At 42.6% G+C, this 23127-nt stretch overlaps 2 protein-coding genes across 4 annotated transcripts; both read left to right on the forward strand.

The window, feature by feature from the left end:
- The first annotated feature begins 2455 nt into the window (after positions 1 to 2455).
- sirt2 (sirtuin 2 (silent mating type information regulation 2, homolog) 2 (S. cerevisiae)) lies at positions 2456 to 7118 on the forward strand. The gene is made up of 16 exons (XM_029714830.1): positions 2456 to 2648; positions 2834 to 2880; positions 3214 to 3265; positions 3351 to 3458; positions 3776 to 3817; positions 3994 to 4100; positions 4227 to 4283; positions 4399 to 4467; positions 4564 to 4693; positions 4868 to 4927; positions 5081 to 5136; positions 5307 to 5383; positions 5551 to 5602; positions 5706 to 5773; positions 5882 to 5948; positions 6138 to 7118. Exons 1-16 carry the CDS (start codon positions 2633 to 2635, stop codon positions 6306 to 6308), a joined length of 1179 nt encoding a protein of 392 aa, XP_029570690.1. The 5' UTR covers positions 2456 to 2632; the 3' UTR covers positions 6309 to 7118.
- Positions 7119 to 7564: 446 nt separating this feature from the next.
- Positions 7565 to 23076, forward strand: LOC115163166 (ras and Rab interactor 2). 3 transcript variants are annotated; one of them, XM_029714831.1, is made up of 12 exons: positions 7565 to 7889; positions 8141 to 8193; positions 8434 to 8599; positions 11649 to 11757; positions 11891 to 11963; positions 12171 to 12262; positions 12535 to 12617; positions 15330 to 15561; positions 15894 to 16547; positions 16746 to 17063; positions 17194 to 17325; positions 18597 to 23076. In XM_029714831.1, exons 2-12 carry the CDS (start codon positions 8147 to 8149, stop codon positions 19229 to 19231), a joined length of 2541 nt encoding a protein of 846 aa, XP_029570691.1. In that variant the 5' UTR covers positions 7565 to 7889; positions 8141 to 8146; the 3' UTR covers positions 19232 to 23076. The 3 variants fall into 3 exon arrangements, with proteins under 3 accessions (XP_029570691.1, XP_029570692.1, XP_029570693.1); XM_029714832.1 differs by lacking the exons at positions 7565 to 7889; positions 8141 to 8193 and having other exon boundaries at positions 8466 to 8599; positions 11908 to 11963; XM_029714833.1 differs by lacking the exons at positions 7565 to 7889; positions 8141 to 8193; positions 8434 to 8599 and adding an exon at positions 8855 to 9164 and having other exon boundaries at positions 11908 to 11963.
- Positions 23077 to 23127: the final 51 nt, after the last annotated feature.

The raw sequence follows: 23127 nt of genomic DNA on the forward strand, positions 1-23127 counted from the left end.
TGTTTTATAGTGTCACAGACAAATTAGGGGTGGACCTCTAAAAAGGTCCGACCTGTCACATTTTTCAAGATGATCAATAAAATAGATGTGATGTCTAATCATATACTTTTGGGGATCGAGTGATATGATTGGTCCTCCACACTAGAGCAGGGTGGGCCGTTGAGAGCTGAAAAGTAACTAGCTAATCAAATCAACAATGATTTTTTTTTGGAGTGCAAAAGTCTACACATACGTGAGGCCCTACAGGAACAGGAACAGGAACTGATCTATGAAGTCAAAATACAAATAATGCAACATCACACACGGATGAGAGTGGAGGTGCAAACTAAAGCACTCGTCTCACCACTCTTGGGTTTATGGTTACAGCATATCAGCATGCCTAGTAGGTTTCCTCTCCTTTGTATTGTGCATTTGTCTCTCTTCTTTCTCACTGTCCATGTTCTTTGTATCTGTCTGTCAGTTGATGCGGCGAAGCTGTAGTCAGGTGACCCTCTTGGTCGCCTCTCCTCAGCTGGAGCTTTTGGTTCAAGAACCGAGGTCTACGTCAGAAGAATTTGTATGTGTAACAGGAAAACACACAGATTATTGTAGCTACATAAATTTCAGCACGCTACGGTCTAAGATTAATGTGTATGTTATCTTCCGGTCCCAAATCATTTCCTATCCCTCCCCCTTGCCCATTACCCTTCAATGCACGATCTGTAAGGCGTTGGGTGAGCAAAATGGTGGACACTCCAACGCTGCTTCTTCTATCCAGACCCTTTAGATCTGCATGCAATGAAGGGTTAGGGCTAAGGCGAATGTGTAGGGAGAGAAGTGGAACTGGCTGTCCCAACTCCATAAACATTGCTCTCAGCCCAACCCCTGTCTCTTTCCCATCACAGTTTCTATGGTTACACCCAGCAGAACTATTTTACAACGTTGCAGCTGCTTATTACATCCTTAGCCTCAAGGGAGGATTCAGGTAACTGTTATGCCATTTTGGCCTGCCCATAACTGCCTGTGCGTGCCCCCTTTTTGACCTGTTGGTGAGTATTAGTGTGCTTTGTGTTTTTTTGTGGTGCATTTGGATGTTTTTTTGTTGTTCTTCTATTTTCTGATCACTGTGTCGTTCACTTGTTGTTAGTGATGCCTATTCTGTTGACCCTCCAGGTTTGCAGGACAGTCAGAGTGGTTCCGATCAGACAGAAGAGGGAAGTTCAACTGGGATTTCATGAACTGCCGGGACACCGCCACAGAGGAAGTGGATGTCAGCAACTCACTCATTAACTACACAGGCCTGGAAAACCTGGGTACATACCACTTTATTCATGTCTAGGGGAGAATTTGTATTTATTTCACAATGCAGGATCAGTAAGGAAGTTACCCTTCCTAAATATAACTTTCAACGTTTTAGAAATGTTCTGTATTGACTGAACTGAATGTCTTAAAGTATTAATGGACTGTTGTTTCTCTTTGCTTATTTGAGCTGTTCTTGGCATAATATGAACTTGGTCTTTTACCAAATAGGGCTATCTTGTGTAAACCAACCCTCCCTTGTCACAACACAACTGATTGGCTCAAACTCATTAAGAAGGAAATAAATTACACAAATTAACTTTTAACAAGGCACACCTGTTAATTGAAATGCATTCCAGGTGACTGCCTCATGAAGCTAGTTGAGAGAATGCCAAGAGTGTGCAAAGCTGTCATCAAGGTAAAGGGTGGCTACTTTGAAGAGTCTCAAATATAAAATATATTTTGATTTGTTTAACACTTTTTTGATTACTACATGATTCTATATGTGTTATTTAATAGTTTTGATATCTTCACTATTATTCTACAATGTAGAACATAGTAAAAATAAAGAAAACCCCTGGAATGAGTAGGTGTGGTACTGTATATATGATGATGGTACGGATTATTATTATACATTGTATTGGTGACGCAATTAAATATTTATTTGTAAAGTATTACTTCGTGTTGTACATCTGGATCATTACAGACATTTATGAAGCAGACACAGAAAACCAAATGGACAGATGTTATGGTTAGCGTTTTAAAACGTGTGTGAATCTTATTAACTATAAGTGAGGGATGTAAATCCCATAATCCTTTGAGACTGAAGAGTGGAGAGGAGACCTTAAAGGTGCGGTTGAATAATAGGAATAACCATTCAAGAGGTAAACGGAGAGATTAACATATTTTGTAGATTAAGGTAATTATGTATTAACTACATAATATACTGTTGCAATCATACTGTAACAATAAATTGCTGTCATGCTTAAACTACTTCTGCTGGTACATATAACCATATTGAGTCATCTCAGTGATATTATTTTCTTATCTTTGCTAAATTATGACAATGTAACCAACCGATCGTGCTTTACTTGCACCGATACAAAACAGCTCGGCTAATATATAAATCCAACTGCGATCTGCAAAAGTAGAGCAACGCGTGCGCATGTGCTTGTTTCTTGTTGGAATAGTTCTTATGCGGAAGTTAGCAACACGGACTTAATTCGCGACGGACAACAACAATCATATCGCAACTGTACGAATCAACTTGCATATTTAGCAAGTTAAGTTAAACATACGGGAGCAACACACACAATAGCATACACATCTGTGCAGGATTAGTCTAGACGGATAAATGTCTGATGTACCAGGTATACCTTTTTTCGTCTTGGACTGGCCTTTAAGTGCAATTTAAGTGCAGCCAGCTAGCTAGCTAATTTAGCTAGCTACATTGCTAGCTAGCTACCTAGGTAAAGCTAGCTAACTAAAGCGTTCAGCGTTGTGGTTAGCTACTTGTAAATAGTAACATGACATGAATTTGTTTCGTATTTTCCAGAAGCTTCTAACAGAGAAGAGGTCGAGGACAACACCCCTGAACCAGAGGTAAGAAATACTACATCTGTGGTTAGGAATTGTCAGTGTGTGGGCATGCCTTTCCCTATGGATGGATACCTGGCTGGCTAACGTTAGCCAATAACTAGCTAGTAGCTAGTTGTCACGACTAGTTTGTCAGGCACACGGTTAGTAGAGAACCTGTCATGACTTGTCACCAATCGTAGACTGTGTATTCTGCATCCATTGACACGTTGACACACTGACACTGTATTGGCATGCAATACAATGTACAGCTTCTTATGATGTGCATAAAACCAAGCATGTTCTTGATCAAACTAATGTTTCCATGTTTACACTGAATTTCCTCTTGATTTCTGCTAGGAGCAGTCAGACGATAGCAGTGACGACGGCGAGGCATCGGGGGACACAGAGAGTAGGTGTCAAAAACCTCAAGGTGTTGCTGTCAACACCAAAGTCTCATATTTTCATCAGAATAATTATTTGTTTATTTCCTACAGTGGATTTCCTGCGCAATCTCTTCTCTAAAACCTTGGGCATATCTGGAGAGAAGGTTTTGGATGAGTTGACTCTTGAGGGGGTGGCCAGTTACATACAGAGTGGCAAATGTCAGTATATTATTAATCTCTAACCCAGTGTGTACACATTTCATGTAGGGGTTGATGACTATGTAGCCCAGCAAACAGTGCATCTGACAGCATCTAGGCCTAGTATAAATGTGCCAATAGTCAACACAAGAAAATAGACTGTATTATGAATAACATCATCTGTCTAGCCTGAGGCCATATCATTTGCTTGCTGAACAACATACCAATATTTAAGTATGTTACTACAACTACCTGACTATGTGATACTGGTTCATTGGTTAACAAATGGTACAATCCAGGAAGTTAAAGGATTCTCTCTACTCCTCTATCCTCCACAGGCAAAAACATAATCTGTATGGTGGGTGCAGGGATCTCTACATGTGAGTAACTCCCCTTCTTGCATAACTGTGGGCTGAACATAACATAATTAGTCTAGACCTGTTTTGTTGGGCAAATAAGACACTTAGCCTAAATACAAATAGGTTTCCCTGTAAATTGTAAGTATAATGTATCCACCGCTTTTGTGATGATGACACTGTCCCTCTGTCCCCCTCAGCGGCTGGGATCCCTGACTTCCGCTCCCCAGACACGGGGCTCTATGCTAACCTGCAGAAGTACAACTTGCCATACCCTGAGGCTATCTTCCAGATAGACTACTTTAAGGTCTGAAACTTTCTGTCAGATTATTTTGGCTTAAGAAAGTAATTAGCTTGCTACACTAACAATCTGCACAGATAATTTTGTTATTTGCTGCTATCACCACTCAAGATTTACCTCTTTCTATATCAGAAACACCCTGAGCCCTTCTTTGCCCTGGCCAGGGAGCTTTACCCAGGACAATTTAAGGTAGGATCTAGCTTATTTTCTGGCCTTTCATTTTCTTAACTTAATTTCCTGAATTGTGCAGTAGGTGCCTGTTTATTTTTAGGTATCTCTAACAGCAGTGTTGTTGTATGTTAAGCCCACAGTATGTCACTACTTCATTAAGTTGCTGAAGGACAAAGGGCTACTCAAACGCTGCTACTCACAGGTTCGGTATTCTTTCATATCCTTTGTTCTGTGTCTGAGTTAGTCACCTACAGCCTGTATTGAAGTGTTATTGGGTCGTCCATTTCTGCCTGTGCAGAATATTGATACCCTGGAACGTGTAGCAGGACTGGAGGGAGAGGACCTGATTGAAGCCCACGGCACCTTCTACACCTCACACTGTGTCAGCTTTATGTGCCGCAAAGAGTACGACTTGGACTGGATGAAAGGTTAGTGTATCTGGTACGGTAATATCTAACTGGGGTAGTTTAACAAAACGCTGTTATAGCACCTAGGCAGACACTCATTTACATGGATATGCTAATTAAGTTGCCATTTAAAAGGAGTGTTGGTGCTATTAAAATAATTGTTGAATTCTAATCTTGTTTACCTCTGACCTGCAGAGAAAATCTTCTCGGATGACATCCCCAAATGTGACAAGTGCAGTAGTCTGGTTAAACCTGGTGAGTGACTGCCTTGTCATTTCCTTTCACTTCTTATCCCTCCTTACTTGAATATGCTCTCTCCCTTTTCAGTTCCTTATAGTTCAAAGTTCATACCTGTTTATTACACTTTCTTTGTAAAATACTTGATTTCTCCTTGTTCTCCATTTTCAGATATTGTTTTCTTTGGTGAGAATCTACCGAAGAGGTTCTTCACCTCAATGGCCATGGTGAGTGTGGTCTGGGTGTTGACTTGATAGACTACTTAGAGTTTGTGCCTCTGTCTTTTCCATGAATGTGCAGATTTGGGTGTGTACACCCATAATGAAGTAATGAACCATAATGAAAGGCACAGTACTGGTTCCTGTTACTGTCATCTCCTGTTTCTTTTGTCCTCTAGGACTTTCCTCGCTGTGACCTGCTGATTATAATGGGAACCTCCCTGCAGGTTCAGCCCTTTGCTGCTCTGGTTGGCAGGTGAGTCTTTCTGTCTGACTCTTCACAGAATCATGATTATAATGTTATCTGATAGACTACTATATTGGTATAGTGTTGCGTTTCAACATGTGTCCTCTTCAACCATGTACTCAAGCATCAACAAGCTCATAAATGGTGTGTGATGGAATATATCTTTGTGTTTGCAGGGTTTCAAACAGCTGCCCCAGACTGCTCATTAACCTGGAGAAAGCAGGCGGTGTAAGTCCTCTGTCCTGTCCCTCTGGATTTGCATTAGACTTTTCTTCCTCTATCCACCTCTGTATTTTAGCGTGTATATCTTTCTGTCTGCATCTCCCTGTAGGCAGATCCTCTACTAGGGATGATAGGCATTGGCGGAGGGATGGACTTTGACTCAGCGAAAGCATACAGGTGAGAAGCTATCACTTTCACTTGAACTACAGTGATAATGATGATGGTGGAGATGGTGTTGGAAGTTTTGCTGATGAATATTAATTGGTTATGATTTGTCGCTCTCAGGGACGTGGCTCATATCAGTACATGTGATGATGGATGCTTGGCATTTGCTGACCTACTGGGCTGGAAGGTAAATATACTGTACATGCTTAGTAAATACCCATATTCTATGGACCCATTCGTGATAAGAGTGAGACAGAGATTGTTGAATTCGATGAAAGTTCTTGAAATCTTAAAGTAGGCTTTTTTTCTCTCTCTTTTTCGCTCACCATTCTCACACTCCCACTCTCCCTCCCTCCATTATCTCTCTTTCTCCAAGGCGGAGCTGGAAGAGATGGTGAAACGGGAGCATGAGAAGATTAACAGCAAAGCCGAGGAGGAACAGACAGCAGGGAAGGCGGAGTCAGGGAAGGCGGAGTCAGGGAAGGCGGAGTCAGGGAAGGCGGCGGAGTCAGGGAAGGCGGAGTCAGGGAAGGCGGAGGTAGAATAACGAATGAGAGACCGGCCGGCTCCAACCCATCACTTGGCTTCAGTCTGGAAGCAGAGTTCCATACATTAACCAGGACTGTGCTCTACTGTCTGTTTTGGATTTTCTCCCTTTAGTTTGCACTTTACTAACTTCTCTCTCCTCTCCAACCTCTGTTTGACATAAACCCACCTTCTGACTCCTACTGTGTGTATTGGTCTGTCTTTTGACAGTTCCAATAGATGGAGTTTATAGCAATACACACTAAAATGAGCATACTTTTCCTTCTGAGGGAGAGAACTACAGGCACTGAGGTGTCAGCATGCCAACTAGCTTTGTTGAGTCAAGTAGTTGATGATTTTAGACTGAAATGACAAAGTATAGAGGGCATGACAGGGTAACAAAGATCATGAATAGCTGATTCATCCACTGATGCAGTGACACAACTACTGTAAATAAAATGGGGAAAAAAGTATAATATAGCATTTTATGACTTACTATTTATAATCAATTATAATTATGGATTTGTTTTTCATGACATTGCTTTCTGTGCTCCTTGTTTCTATCAATTGTTTGAATATAATTATTTTTAACAATATGTTTTAATCTATTAAGCGTACCTGTGACATTTAGTTTCTCTACTTCCTGTAGCTGTTGGTGTAGGACGGTTTCTATTTCAGCACAAATGATGCAGCAGGAAGTTACCACAGTGGTGTGAGATGATGTCGCAGTACATCTCTGGTGTTGACCAAATGCAACTCGATACTTTCTAAAAGATTGCGTGTGACACAACAAGTAAAAACACAAAATAAAGTGGCAAAGTCTCCTGCTGAATTTCGTATTTTTCATACACATACAGTACATTTAAGCATTGAGGTCAAACACAGCTGGTGCAACTGATGTTGATTGGTACAATTGATGTTGTCTGTGACAGGGTGCAGGGGTTGTTTATTTCTATGTTAGTTAGAAATAAACTATATATTAGTTGAACAGAAAATACTGTTGCACACTTACACTTAGAATCCCATCTTTTATTCACCATCTCACACCACTTCCCTGACTCAGCTTGTAAATGGCAGTGTCTGTGTTTTCACCTATATAAAGTGCAACACAGATTTGTCTGTGAGTAAAAGAGAGAGAGATCAGTATTATTCTGGTCTTGAGAAAAAAGGCCAAGCAGACTCATTTCTTTCTATGTTAAATGTGTTAGCAAGGTTAACCACATGGGGGGGTGGGAGATGGAGGAGGAGAGAATGAGAAAACCAAAATAAGTTGAGAACTTTTGAGCAAGTGAAAGTGCAACATCAAATTTCAAGGTGTGTAGTCGAGTGGTAGAGGCAGGTAAAGCATCGACACAATATATACTTCTGACGAAACAGCGAAATACTATGTTGCAAAGGTACGAAGTCTGCATTAGGTAATTTTTTTACCCTGTCATTTTTCACCAATAAGATAAATTGTTGAGCAACGTAGTTAGAATGTGAAAGGACAATCTGTTGGCACAAGGTTACAACATGAAGAGATCTGTGGAGTTTCTGTCAGGCTGAAGGGAAGCCACATAAAGTCACAGCTACTTTGAAAACAGCCATATAGGGCCTATTAACAGTAAGTAACCCTTTTAAATGACAAAATAATGTATTTTGGGTGAACTATCCCTTTAAATGTGTGTTGAAGAAGGATGTAATCACTCTTCTATTCCAGAATAACTTTTTCAAATGTACATTTTTTTTGAATGTTCTTTAAAAAAAATCTTTAATGTTGATATATTGGATTTAATCTTAAATCTATTTGCGGTTGGCATACACTAAACATTTTGTACATTTTGCACAACTATGTTTCTGTGGTGTCCTCTTTAGTCTGGGATGATGAGGGGATTGGAAGATCAGGATAAGAAGGATGACTCTCACAGGTGAGGATCTTTTCTTCACCCCATGGATCATTATTAGGGACCTACTCGTGGTATAGATCTCAGTTTTATAAAAGCTCTGTGGCGGTTTCCAGGACACTGATTAAACGTCGTCCTGGATTAAAAGGCATTTTAAATCTTACTTGCTTTTTAGTCCAGGACTAGGCTGGTAAACCGCCCCTGTATGCTGTAACAGCATATTATGGAGCCTGTAATTACCCCCTGTTGTGCCATTATCTCTAGAGGTGTGAGTGGCACAGTGAGGACAGAGAATCAGGTTACTGATGGAGTTTCAAGGAGGCCCCTGACTCTGCTGGACAGGTTGCGACTGTGTCAGGACGCCTGGGCCCCTGGGGGCCCCTGGGATAGAGACGGTGCCCATGCTGCCCTCTGGGGCCGGCCTACTGGGGTGAGTTCCCCCCACTACCCTCAACCATGAGGTCAGATAGTAGATAGTGGCATGGACCTACCCAGTGTGTGTCCGTCCCAAATGGCACCCTATACCATATTTTTTGACCAGGGCCCATATGGCTCTGGACAAAAGTAGGGCACTATGTAGGGAATAGGCTGCCATTTGAGACGGACACACACTGTGTAGATCCATGCCACTATCTACTATCTGACCTCATTGTTGACCTCTCTGTATTCAAGCCCTTAGGCCTAGTCTCCAGGTCACCTTGGTACACTCGGTTAGCATGTGGACAGGCTGCGATATTACAGATGAAATGGAAGCAGGCACTTACAGCATGTCGAGTTGCACTTGTAGTTCTCCTTACTTTGCATAAAAGCAAATGAATGCAGAAGTGTTGCATGTGTGAGAGAGTAAGAGAGGAGAGATACAGATGGACTGAAAGAAAGAGGGGCAGACTGAGTAGTGGCGTAGAAGTTGATCGATGCAGAACATATTTTCGGTTTGCTAAAAAACCCCAGCTATCTTAAGGACCCTTTCTTAACAAGAGCAGCCTCTGAGACAAGTGAGTACGGTGAGACAATGGTGATCCAGTATCTGGATACAGCATCCTATTACACTGTAAAAACTATTGTATGTCAGGGTTTAGGTTGAATTGGTGTGATAAGAAAAGCACTTTAACAACGTTTTGTTCCCCAACACATTATCCATGTGGATAGGCAGTAGCACTGTAAGAAAGAGCAACACTTACATGTTATTCTTGACTTTTTCTAAATGTTGTGTTACAGCCTGAATTTAAAATGGATTAAATTGAGATTGTTTGTCACTGGCCTACACACAATACCCCATAGTGTCATAGTGGAATTATGTTTTTTGACATTTTTACATAAGCGCTGAAATGTCTTGAGTCGATATGTATTCAACCCCTTTGATATGGCAAGCCTAAATAAGTTCAGGAGTAAACATTTTCCTAATAAGTTGCATGAACTCACTGTGTGTGCAATAATAGTGTTTAACATGATTTTTGAATGACTACCTCATCTCTGTACCCCATACACACAATTATATGTAATTTCAAACATAGATTCAACCACAAAGACCAGCGAGGTGCCCTCGCAAAGAAGGGCACCTATTGGTAGATGGGTAAAAATAAAAAAGCAGACACGGAATATCCTTTTGAGAATAGTGAAGTTATTAATTACACTTGGATCAATACACCTACCGTAGTCACTACAAAGATACAGGTGTACTTCCTAACTCACTTGCCGTAGAGGAAGGAAATGGCTCAGGGATTTCACCATGAGGCCAATGGTGACTTTAAAACAGTTACAGAGTTTAATGGCTGTAATAGGAGAAAACTGAGGATGGATCAACAACATTGCAGTTACTCCACAATACTAACCTAAATGACAGTGAAAAGTATTCAAAAACATGCATCATGTTTGCTACAAAGCACTAAAGTAATACTTCAAAACATGTGACAAAGCAATTCACTTTGTCCTGAATAAAAAGTGTTATGTTTGGGGCAAATCCAACACAACATATTACTGAGTAGCACTCTCCATATTTCCAAGCATAGTGATGGCTGCATCATGTTATGGGTATGCTTGTAATCGTTAAAGTCTGAGGAGTTTCAGGATAAAAAAAGAAATGGAATGGAGCTAAGCACAGGCAAAATACTAGAGGGAAACCTGGTTCAGTCTACTTTCCATCAGACACTGGGAGATGAATTCACCTTTCAGCAGGACAATAACCTAAAACACAAGGCCAAATCTATACTGGAGTTGCTTACCAAGAAGACATGAATTGTTCCTGAGTGGCCGTGTTACAGTTTTGATTGAAGTCTATTAGAAAATCTACGGCAAGGCTTGAAAATTGTTGCCTAGCAATAATCAACAACCAATTTGACAGAGCTTGAAGAATTTTGAAAATAATGAAAATGTTGCACAATCCCAGTGTGGAAAGCTCTTAGAGGCTTACCCAGAAAGACTCACAGTTGTAATTGCTGCTAAAAAGTGCTTCTACAAAGTATTGACTCGGGGGTGTGAATACTTATGTAAGTTTAATACTTCAATATTTAATTTTCAATAAATGTGCGAAAATATTTTTTAACATGTTTTCACTTTGATGGGTGAGAATATATTTAAGCAATAAGGCACGAGGGGTGTGGTATATGGCCAATATACCACGGCTAAGGACTGTTCTTAGGCACGACGCATCACGGAGTGCCCGGGTACAGCCCTTAGCCGTGGTATATTGGCCATATACCACGACCCCCCGAGGTGCCTTATTGCTATTATAAACTGGTTACCAACATAATTAGAGCTGTAAAAATGAGTGTTTTGTCATACCCGTGGTATACAGTCTGATATACCACGGCTGTCAGCCAATCAGCATTCAGGGCTTGAACCACCCAGTTTATAAATATGTATAGTCCGTGTTGAATTCAGACTGTAACACAACAGTGTCGAATAAGTCAAGGGTATGAATACTTTGTGAAGGCACTATCTAGTCATTACAAACAATGAAGTGAACAAAGTTAATTTCTCTTCCGCAGGTTTAGTTGACGATATGCATCGATATTTAGAGAACTTGATATTAAATATAGCTTGCCTTGCATCAAACTGCTGATACCTATAGTTTGTTTTTGACTTGACTCAAAGTGAACATACCAATGTGTCTCTCGCTATCACAGTCAGCCATCTATTCCTGAACACACTGTTCATCAAACCCACTTCCTGCAGTGTGTCTGTAGGCCTATTGCGTGTGTGTGCGCATGCTCACTTATTTCGCAGTGAGTTTTTGGTGCGTACATGTATTTGAATATGTGTGTGTTATTTGTGCTTGCACATTCTCTGCCACTTAGTTAGTGTTGGTGTGAGGTTAGCCTGGCTTGCTCACTTCTCTAGGCCTTGAATGACTGTTCTACAGAAAAATGTGTAAATCCATCTGGTCCTTTTCTGTGAAGCTGCTCTGCACAGTCAATGTTTCCTAACGCCCAGACACAGCGTAACGAGGCTTCTCGTCACCTATCTCTCTCCTTTCACAGAGCTTCCTGGTGTTGAGGGACTCTGCCTCCCAGCCTATCCTGCTGTGTGTGGCCACTGGAGGAGAGAGTGGACATGTCAGAGACAACCCCATACAACGCACTGGTGCAGGTAAGCAAGACAGACACGCATGCATTTTTTATTGGCCAGAACCTCAACATTCATATGCTTCCCTGTTTAAAAAAAAAGTTAATCTCAAATTTGTTGTACGCCTTATAATAAACTCTCTGTTCTTCTCGCTCAGCTTATCAGCTATCTCAGTCATTTTTAGGCTTCTCTGATCTGGCCCAGTTAGTGGTCTTCTACTCTATGAGCAGGTGAGTTACAACACCCTACGGTATATACTGTATACTAACTACAGTATTTATCAGTTATGCATCTGATATATTTCATTAATCTCTCTCTCTCTCTCTCTCTGTCTGTCTCTCTCTCTCTGTCTGTCTCTCTCTCTCTCTCTCTGTCTGTCTCTCTCTCTCTCTCTGTCTGTCTCTCTCTCTCTCTCTGTCTGTCTCTCTCTCTCCCAGGGACGTGTTGCCAGTGTGTCTGTTCATCCCGCCGTGGTTCTACAGTCTAACAGATCAGCCACAGTCCAACAGTCTGTCCCAGCTGGGTCCCAGTAAGTCTGAATTCACCCTCTCCATCTCTCCTCTTCCTCACCCACGCTCTCTTCCACTTATCATCTTCCTTTCACTCCTTCTGCACAACTATCTCCTTGTCGTCCATCCTAGTCGCTTCATATCAAACGTCTTGTCCTCTATGTGCTCCTCTTTTTACTCTCCCTCCCTGTACCTCCTCTTACTCCTCTTGACGACTACCATCTCCTCTTCTCTCCTTCTAATGTTTGATCTATTTTCCCCCCTCTCTTTTTGTGTATCTGTTTGTATATAGAATCCTGGCTGTGTCCCACCTCTGACCTCCAGCCTGATCACATGACTCAGAGGGCTCCTGGTACTGCCATGTGCACCATACAGGTAATCAGTTATATTCATAGCTTCATAACTTGTCTATAAACGTTGGGACCTATTCACTGTCTTGTATTCCGCTTTAACATGACATGTAGTTAGAGACCCACTCTGGCGGATGTGTTGCCATGGTTTGACATGTAGTTAGAGATCCACTCTGGCGGATGTGTTGCCATGGTTTGACATGTAGTTAGAGATCCACTCTGGCGGATGTGTTGCCATGGTTTGACATGTAGTTAGAGATCCACTCTGGCGGATGTGTTGCCATGGTTTGACATGTAGTTAGAGATCCACTCTGGTGGATACGTTGCCATGGTTTGACATGTAGTTAGAGATCCACTCTGGCGGATGTGTTGCCATGGTTTGACATGTAGTTAGAGACCCACTCTGGCGGATGTGTTGCCATGGTTTGACATGTAGTTAGAGACCCACTCTGGCGGATGTGTTGCCATGGTTTGACATGTAGTTAGAGATCCACTCTGGCGGATGTGTTGCCATGGTTTGACATGTAGTTAGAGATCCACTCTGGCGGATGTGTTGCCATGGTTTGACATGTAGTTAGAGAGCCACTCTGGTGGATGTGTTGCCATGGTTTGACATGTAGTTAGAGATCGACTCTGGCGGATGCGTTGCCATGGTTTGACATGTAGTTAGAGATCCACTCTGGCGGATGTGTTGCCATGGTTTGACATGTAGTTAGAGAGCCACTCTGGCGGATGTGTTGCCATGGTTTGACATGTAGTTAGAGATCCACTCTGGCGGATGCGTTGCCATGGTTTGACATGTAGTTAGAGACCCACTCTGGCGGATGTGTTGCCATGGTTTGACATGTGGTTCACACAGAAAAGCGGATGTCTGCGTTGGGTTCTCCTAGCGCTTTGTAATGTTACCCAGTCAATTGTCACATCTCAGCATCACAGATGAGATGCAGTGTACCTCAGTTCAGACTGACGTCACAGGTCTTTTTGCTCTTCACTCAAAGAGTTGTATCTTACATTTGAATACTGTATGTCCTTTTTCAAATCTATATAGGTTTTAAAGGCCCAGGGGAGTCAAAATTACGTTTTTATTGTGTTTTGATGTCATATTGTACAGCTGAAGTAGCTAACACTGTAATTATACCAGTAGCCAGATTTCCTTCCAATTAGCGAATTTTCTAGAATCTGCATGAAGAAAATATGCACATTTTCCCACCAGTGCTGTGTTTCCACCAAACGGACTTGTTGTGGATAGAAATCAGTGCGTGATGACATAGTGCACACAAAATGTACATTTTCGCTTAAGTTTTCAAGTACAGAATAAAAATGTAAAGTTCAATGTGCTTCCATCGCATTTTCAACTCTACTGATAGTTTTGTCACAAAAAGTGCTGCGTTAAATAGCAAATGTGACTACTCTGGTCTTGGCACGTGCGCTCTAGCCAACAGCTCTCAGATACTGTGAGGATAGGCTACTTTACATGATGAGATTATTATGAATAAGAGCAAGAATATTTGTGTTTGTCAAATGGCAGTCAAGTATCGATCATCATGTCACCAGAATAAGACCCTCAATATTTATTGGAAAGGAGCATTAACATCACCGTGCACTTTCATCACTCTGTGAAGTTCATCACAACTTATTTTCATTTATTTTTTTTACCCCATTTTTCTCCCCAATTTCGTGATATCCAATTGCGATCACATTACTATCTTGTCTCATCGCTGCAACTTCCCAACGGGCTCGGAAGAGGCGAAGGTCGAGTCATGCGTCCTCTTCGCTAGAAGGCCATGAGCCAAGTAACAAGTAACGCCCCCCCCCCCCCCCCCCCGGCCAAACCAATCCTGGGTCTGTAGCGATGCCTCAAGCACTGTGATAGTGGCTTAGACCACTGCTCGGGAGGCTCATCATATTGTATTTAATCTGTAGCTTAACAAACTGCATGGTTTCCCCAATCATAGTAGGAGGACCACATACCATATCATCGCGTGATTTTACTTCAATATTATGGTTATTATATCAATATTTGCACATAAAGGCGTTTTCACCGCAATTTCTCTAATAATTAATTTTACAGACACAAAAAGATCCCACCGTGTCGAACAAACAAATTATCTGTCTGCATTTTAAAAATTATACCAAAACTTCCTGTTTCCATCAAAGCTTTTTTTTTTTATACGGTATGACTTTACTCACATAAACACTGTGGAAGGAAACGTGGTTAGTGTTATTTCCTGATAGTTGCTGGCTCCCATATACAGGATGCATGGGTGGAGTTTTGCATGGGTGCATGGGTAAAGTTTTGGCTTGCCTGGTGACCACACCAGGCGGAATAAGGTGTAATACGCCAATGACAAAGAGAGTACCAAACCTCTCTGTCAATAACCTCTCTCTCATTAGGCCGCTCCTCCGCTTTGGTGCCCTTCCCCTCTCTACTCAGACCTCTCCCAGACAGACCTAGCAAATTTCTTGATTGAGAAAGATATTTTTGCTAAAAAAAAACATTTTTGTTTCTTTTTGACCATTTTAATGCAAAACTAATATACTAAGGTATTTATTTGTTCCCCAGAAATGATTTGATATTGATGATAAAAACGGCCTTTAATACTGAAACCATAAACCATTGTATTGTATCAAATTCAAATCATTCTCCAGTGATCATTTTTAATTTTCAGAAAGATCCTCATGTGGTTCATGCCTTTTAAATACAAGCTCCCTCTCAACTGTGTCTTCTGTTCAATAGCTGACAGCAGCCAATGGTGCTCTGTGCATCATCAACCCACTCTATCTCCATGAGCATGGCGATGACTGGCTGACCCATCAACCAACCAGCCCACAGCGAGTTAATCGGCCAGCGAATCATAGGCGTGAGAGACGACTGAGTACAACAAGACCTTGGTCAGGGGCGGGCCTTCTTACTAAAAGAGCTATCTCAATGGAGCAGGAGTCCTACAGCTCCAGTCCTGATAATCCAGGTAAAGGGATTTTGTTGTTAAAGGCCCAGTGTGGTAAAAAATATGATTTACCTATGATTAATATTTATTTCCACACTATGAAGTTGGAATAATAAAATTGTGAAAATGATGTAAGAGCTGAAATTATTTGATATTGAGTTAAAAAAAAACGGCTGCATTGGACCTTGTTTTATTATCCTTGTCCATCATGTCTGTGGGAAAATGTCACCGCATTAATCATCCTTCTCACTGTAGGAGCTAATGAGACATCATAGAGCTCACTAGCCATTATGCCAAAACCAAAGTCAAACAACGACTAACTGATATGTTTGGTCTTGTCCCCTTATCTCCAGGGTCACCTGTAGTCCAGGCTACCCCGTCTCCCTCCACCCCAACAGGAGGGGTGGTTCTGAGGAGGCCCAGTAAGGATGCTTCCATTGAGTCACTCGACAGAACATGGAGCCAGGACCGCACTGCCACCTCTAGGCCCCCCTCAGACCCCAAGCCCCTGTTCAGCCCTGCCCCTCAGTCCCCTCACAGGGTGTCCTGGGTTGAGGACAGGGTATGGCTCTCCAAACCGCCACCCCCCTCCCTCCTCCGCCCCCCCTCCCTGGAGATGGACTCGCTGTCAATCAGCAGCATGGAGGAGGAGCCGGAGTCGGTCAACAGCCCCTCCCACTCCCCCCACCCCTCGCATCGTTTGGCCGACAAGGTGAAACACCGCCTCTCGGCTGTGGGCCTGGCCATTGGTGGGCTGGGGTGTCCACAGAAGAGGCTGACCAAGCGGGTGCAGGAGCTCAGCAAGCGGAGGGGCGGTTTGTTTGCCGAGGCAGTGACGGGATTCGTTGAGATGACCCTGGGGGCTGGGTTTATCCCTGGAATGACAGGTGCGGACCTGCTTCAGGAGGTGCGTACGGCTCTCACTGCCCTGAGAGAGACACTGCTGGACTGTCCTGAGATACACATCCTCATAGACAGTATGGCCGACACACCCGATGGGGAGCTGGGTGAGTCCATCCATTAACAAATTAGTGTTCGAAAACAGAATATCACTACTATTATATTAAAAAACGGTTCAGCTTTCGTTCAGGATGCACTACAAAGCCAAAACGGACAAATACTCTACTACATAATTTTCCAGAATTGGTTTCTAACACCTCAGTCTCTCCTTATCCTCCATTCTCTCTGTCTGCTATCTACATTAGATGCCATACTAGAGCTCTCCCTACACAAGGTGGCCCTAAAGCCTGTGAGCGCCCACCTGTACACCTGCCTCCAGAGCTGTTGGGACCATGACGGTAGCCTGCGGAAGCTGAGGGAGAACCAGCGGCTCCTGGAGGGCCGGGGGGTGGAGGAGCTGGAAGGGACGCCTGGGGCGGGGGTCCCTGACCCTGTCACCCTGGAGAAGATCCAGCAGAGGTGGTCAGCCATGCACCAGTCCTACTCCCCCAGCAGGAAGGTCCATATCCTGCTCAAGGTCTGCAAGACCATCTACCACAGCATGACAGCCAATGCCAACCCAGGTGGGTGGTGCAGGGTAGACCTGCTCAGCCTCAGTATGTGTATGAATAGAGTTGGTTAGGGTATTTCTCTCTATTAAGGATAATGTTTGGAGTTCTTTGACCTTTGACTCCCTCCTCCCCTCTGTCTCAGGTGTGGTGTATGGGGCTGATGACTTCCTGCCCTGTCTGACCTGGGTGCTTCTGCGTAGTGATGTGGTCACTCTGCAGCTGGACACTAACTACATGATGGAGCTACTGGACCCCACACTGCTGCAGGGAGAGGGTATGAATTATACAGACATATCATGCAGACCCACAGAAACATGTACAGTACCAGTCAAAAGTTTAGACAAACCTACTCATTCAAGGGTTTTTTATCTTTACTATTTCTACATTTTACTATTTTTCTAATAATAATAGTGAAGACATCAAAACTTTGAAATAACATATATGGAATCATGTAGTAACCGAAAAAGTGTTAAACAAATGAACATTTATTTTAGATTTTAAATTCTTCAAAGTAGCCACCAGCAAAGCAACATCACACCTCCCCTCACGGTGGAAACCACACATGCAGAAATCATCCGTTCACCTACTCTGTGTCTCACAAAGACACGGCGGTTGGAACCAAAAATCTCAAATTTGGACTCATCAGACCAAAGGACAGATTTCCACCAGTCTAAAGTCCATTGCTCGTGTTTCTTGGCCCAAGCAAGTTTCTTCTTCTTGTTGGTGTCCTTTAGTAGTGGTTTCTTTGCAGCAATTCGACCATGAAGGCCTGATTCAAGCAGTCTCCTCTGAACAGTTGATGTTGAGATGTGTCTGTTACTTGAACTCTGTGAAGCATTTATTTGGGCTGCAATATCTGAGGTTGGTAACTCTAATGAACTTATCCTCTGCAGCAGAGGTAACTCTGGTTCTTCCTTTGCTGTGGCGGTCCTTATGAGAGCCAGTTTCATCAAAGCTCTTGATAGTTTTTGCAACTGCACTTGAAGAAACTTTCAAAGTTCTTGAAATTTTCCGCATTGACTGACCTTTATGTCTTAAAGTAATGATGGACTGTCATTTCTCTTTGCTTATTTGGTATTTTACCAAATAGGGCTATCTTCTGTATACCACCCCTACCTTGTCACAAGACAACTGATTGGCTCAAACGCATTAAGAAAAGAAATTCCACAAATTAACTTTTAACAAGCCACACCTGTTAATTGAAATGCATTCCAGGTGACTACCTCATGAAGCTAGTTGAGAGAATGCCAAGACAGTACAAAGCTGTCATCAAGTAAAGGGTGGCTACTTTTGAAGAATTTCAAATGTAAAATATATTTTGATTTGTTTAACACTTTTTTGGTTACTACATGATTCCACATGTGTTATTTCATTGTTTTGATGTCTTCACTAGTAAAAATAAAGAAAAACCCTTGAATGAGTAGGTGTGTCCAAACTTTTGACTGGTACTGTATGTGTACATGGACACATACACCTTATAGTAACCCCCTTTCTGTCTCTGTTTCTCTCTTTCTCTCTCTTTACCTTTGTCTCTCTATTCTGCAGGAGGTTACTACTTGACGTCCCTGTACGCCTCTCTCTTCTACATCAGCAGCTTCCGCCCTCGTCTCACCACGCGCCAGCTCAGCACCGAGGCCCAGCAATCGCTGAGCCAATGGCATCGCAGGCGCACCCTGCACTGCAACCAGTCACGACGCAGCATGAATCGGAGGACCCTCCGGAGACCTGGGCACAGTGAGATGGGCAGGGAAAAGTCCAGTTATGCAGAGACGGAAACTGGCACAGGAAGTGTAACTGACGCCCCGCCGGCGCCCTCTAGTGTTGTGGCCAAGGCACTGCACATAATCTCAGAGGTGGTGGTAGCGGTGAGGGAGGAAGAGGGCAGCAGAGCGGAGGGCCAAGGATCCCCAGCTGCACAACTCCAGGCCTCGCCTCTGAAGGAGAAACAGATTACAGTAGAAGAGTTGGACGGACATCCAGCAGGTAGTGAGGGGGACTGGGAGGGAGGGGTCAGACCATGGAGGTGTGTTGTAGAGGGTTTAGAGAGTAAGGAAGGGCAGGCTAGTCTCCACAGGGTCCATGAGGAACTCTGTGCCAGGTCAGTGAAGCTAGATGACCAGACAGACACACAGATAAGTCAGCGGAGGTCAGAGTGGACTGGGCTGCCAGTGGGAGACTGATACCAGAATGATGACCCAGAGGAGCCAGTCTGTCTAGAACCCTGGGCTTTGCCGCAAGCACAGCTTGCAAACATATTGTAATGTAAACTTGTTCTGCAAAACATTTTATTTTACAATTCCTGGTTTCAGTTGCATTGAAATACACCCAATAAGACATGAAGATAACTAGGCTGAATTTGGGTAATTTGAAATATTATAATGTGCTTTAAATTGTTTGTAGAAGATTTTTCCCTTGAGTGTTGCAAATTGTGACGTTTGTAATATTTTCATTGTCATTCCTTAGAGAAATTACTCTCAGTGGGGCCAATTAAATGGTCAATTTGGGGCAAATGGAGGCTAGGCCATCAGCAGGCTGGCTCCATGGTTAGAACACAGCGGATGTGTTTTACATGTTGACCACTAGGTTGCAGTAACACACCTTTTTTGTCTGGTTCGTCTTGGTTGCGGTAGTCAAACTTGATAACAGTGGAGCTCATAAAAAGCGCATAAGGATGTTGAGAAAGGCAGAGAAATGTGTTGAGATGGCTGAAAGAACATCTAGAACGAAATGACTGTTGATCAGACAGTGATTGTATTATGTTGTGTGTAATATGTACTCTGATTTTAACTTGTCATTATATTATTTTAATCTACATTATTTGACCATGCATTAGAATGCTGTATGTCGGCAAACTGCAAAGACAGCATTATAGACATCTGCACATTAGAATACTTTGACGCTAAAGAGTGAACAGTGCAGCAGACAGGTCCTTGTTTATACAAGCACATGTATTACAGACACATGGTACCACCGCCATAGACAAAGACACACAAACAAGCGCGAACACACGGACCTACTGTAATATATACATACTCATATGCAAATGAACGCACGCACACGTGCCCTCCCATACATTCATACATATGGAAGCGCCTCATTCAGAAATTTAAATTACAAACCCAATCAAATTTGCCTAATGAGACATCTGGCATTCTGCCTGCATTTCGATCTTTTAACCAGGTCTAAGAAACATCTGGGCTCTTCATCAGCCCAGTCAAACCTGATGAGAGCGAGACTGATGGAGGAACAGTGGCGAGTCTTAGCATCTACTGCACACACCTCTTACATATATGATCACGTGATATATTATGCATACATGGGACTATATTACACATTCAGTCCAGCCATAAATTAGATATATTGCGGTGGCGAGCGCACAGATGGCAGACGCCTGAGGCATTTAAAGCCAGGATTCGCTTGCTAGCTGCAGCTAAACATAGGAGCCGTCCTGCTGCAGAGTGAGAGAAAGAGAGAGAAAAAGATGGTCACAAAGATACCCACTCACATACGCAAAGCGCATGCACATCCAAGCACAAGGCAACACCAGGACAATATACAGACACACACATACTGAAAAACATGAATATTCACACTAACTGTATATCACATTCACCTGCTCATCACGCTAAATGAATACCAGTGTCAGTGTGCCTGGTGTGTTCCCCTCCCCCTTGATTGACAGACATCTAACGAGCAGCTGCTCTAATGGGCCAGGCAGCCTCTCCTAATAGTGATAAATAGATGAGAGGCATTTGTGAATCAGGACTAAACACTTTTCAATCAATTATTCACAACATTACTCCAATTTATGCATCATCAGGCTGCTACACATCCCGGTTGTTCCTAGGCTGGAAACAGTGTTTGAACTCGGTGGTAAATGACAGTAGGCGCTACAAACTCTGGTTTCCTCTCTCCGGCTGACAGATAAAATGGTTCCTTTTTTTTCATCGCGTCCTGCATGAGTTTTAATGAAGGCTTATGAAAGTGAGTGGAGCGTCATCGTACGTTCCTGACCTGCCTGCTCTGACTATGGTCGTTCCATATGGGACATCACGTCACCGAGCTGCTCAGTCTGTCACTGTCTCTCTGGCCTCCACTCTTATTTTGTTTTTCCCTTTGTCCTATTCTGCTCTTTCATTCGTTGTCACAAACCGCTTCCCCTTGTTGAGGCATTGTAGTTGGACACTTTTCTCTAGCTTTCTCTCACTCTCTCTTTCTCCTCCTCCCTGTGCGCTGCTCTCTCCCCCTTGTCTGAACTCTGACAGGTGTGTAATTGAATGATCAATGATCAACCAGAGGCCTTCCTCCTCCACGCACAAACACACGTGCGCGCACACACATTCAGCATTTTGCATTCCGCTTAAAAACAAACCACATACACACAGACATCTGAACTTCTATTTTCTTACCAAGAGTTTATTTGTTCTCTTTTCGTGCACCTTTTCATTCATTCAGAGCTGATGGCTATATCATTCATACATATAGAGTATGCATAGGTTTTCTTTCTCAAAACACAATCCTCAAAGCATTTATGTAACACAAATAATCTGTAACACTCGTCTGCCAAAATCATGCTGTGATTCACTATATTTGTACAATTTTGTCACAAATATTGAAGACATCTGGTTTAGGTTAGGTTTCAGTTACATTGACAAAGCTGTATGCCCCAAAAAATGTGTTATAATATTTCCTCCTGCTCTAGCCTTCAAGTTCCGCCAGTTTAAGGTTATTTCATTATTAAGATAGACTTCGTTGTCATAATGACTTCACACTATACATTTCCCTCACTGAGCTCTGTGGCTGTACACACTGTTCTCTCTCCCTTCTCTTTCCCAGTATTGGCACATTTATGCAATGCAATTTCCACTAGCTAATGGATTTTGTGTTTGTGTGAGGCTACGGACTCTAGCTATCAAAAGCAATCAGAAAGTGAAAACAGTATGAATAGCATCTCACTGCTGCTGTCTGTCTGTTGGCTCTGAGATCTCCTTCAGACTATCATACAGTCAATTATTTTCTTTATGGGACCATAGTGTTTAAATAATAATACATTTTATTTTAAGTGCTTTTCAAGCTCCAAAGTCACTTTACATAGTCAAGATAATAAGAAAAATGAACACATTCATAAATGAACTCGTGCATATGGTCAGGAAGCTAAGGTGTAAACAATAGACCTGCAGTGCAAGAGATTATGAACCAACTGTGTGTCCACGGGTTGGGGACAAAATGTACAGCTGGGACATGACCAGCATGTCTGGAGGGTAGAGTGACAAGATGGACAAGGCCAATGAGTGTGTGGACAGGAAAATAAGTGATGGGACTTAGGGTCAGCCGTAAGGGTCAGAAAGCCAGGCCATTTCCTGTTGACCCTTGTATGAACTCTGACCCCTGCTGCAGGCTGCATCTATCACATGACAGGGGTGAGGTGGGGATTGAATGGATGGCCGGGTGGAGGAGGAGGGTTTAGGCCAGGCCAAATGCATTTGAATTGTGTTTGACATTTAATGAGTAATCACTTTGGCTTGGATTTGAACCTTGTTGCACATGGCCCTGCAGATGGGAGGAGGTATGAAGTGAATGAGGAAGGAATGTGGAAAGACAGAGTGAAAATGAGGAGTAAAAAACAAACAAAGAGCTAAACTAAAGGAGAGGGGGAGAGAGGTCAGGGAGGACGCTAGGCTAGTAGAGAAACAAGAAGAGAAGGGGATACAATGCTGCTGCAAACATCAGTTGAAAATGAGCCAAATAGCATATAGTGACAACATGTGATTGTACCTGGAAGAAAATAGGAATATTTTCAAGATGACCTAATACCGATTTGTGTATTTCACTACTGTGTATACCTTTCACATCTAACTGCAAATAATTAGAGGGCAAACTCAAAGAATAAGTAATTCACACATTTTTACAAAAGAAAGCTTTTAATACTATAAGTATAATCATAACTGTAACATCATTATCATCAATTATCATCATTAACATTTGGAAATAAATTATTTGATCAGACCCATAAGGGACTGAGGAAGATGCAGCATGTGTAAAGTCCTTTGGCTGTCCTCCTTAAACCCAATGGCAG

This window comes from Salmo trutta, chromosome 26, assembly GCF_901001165.1.
Source record: "Salmo trutta chromosome 26, fSalTru1.1, whole genome shotgun sequence".
NCBI lineage: Eukaryota > Metazoa > Chordata > Actinopteri > Salmoniformes > Salmonidae > Salmo > Salmo trutta.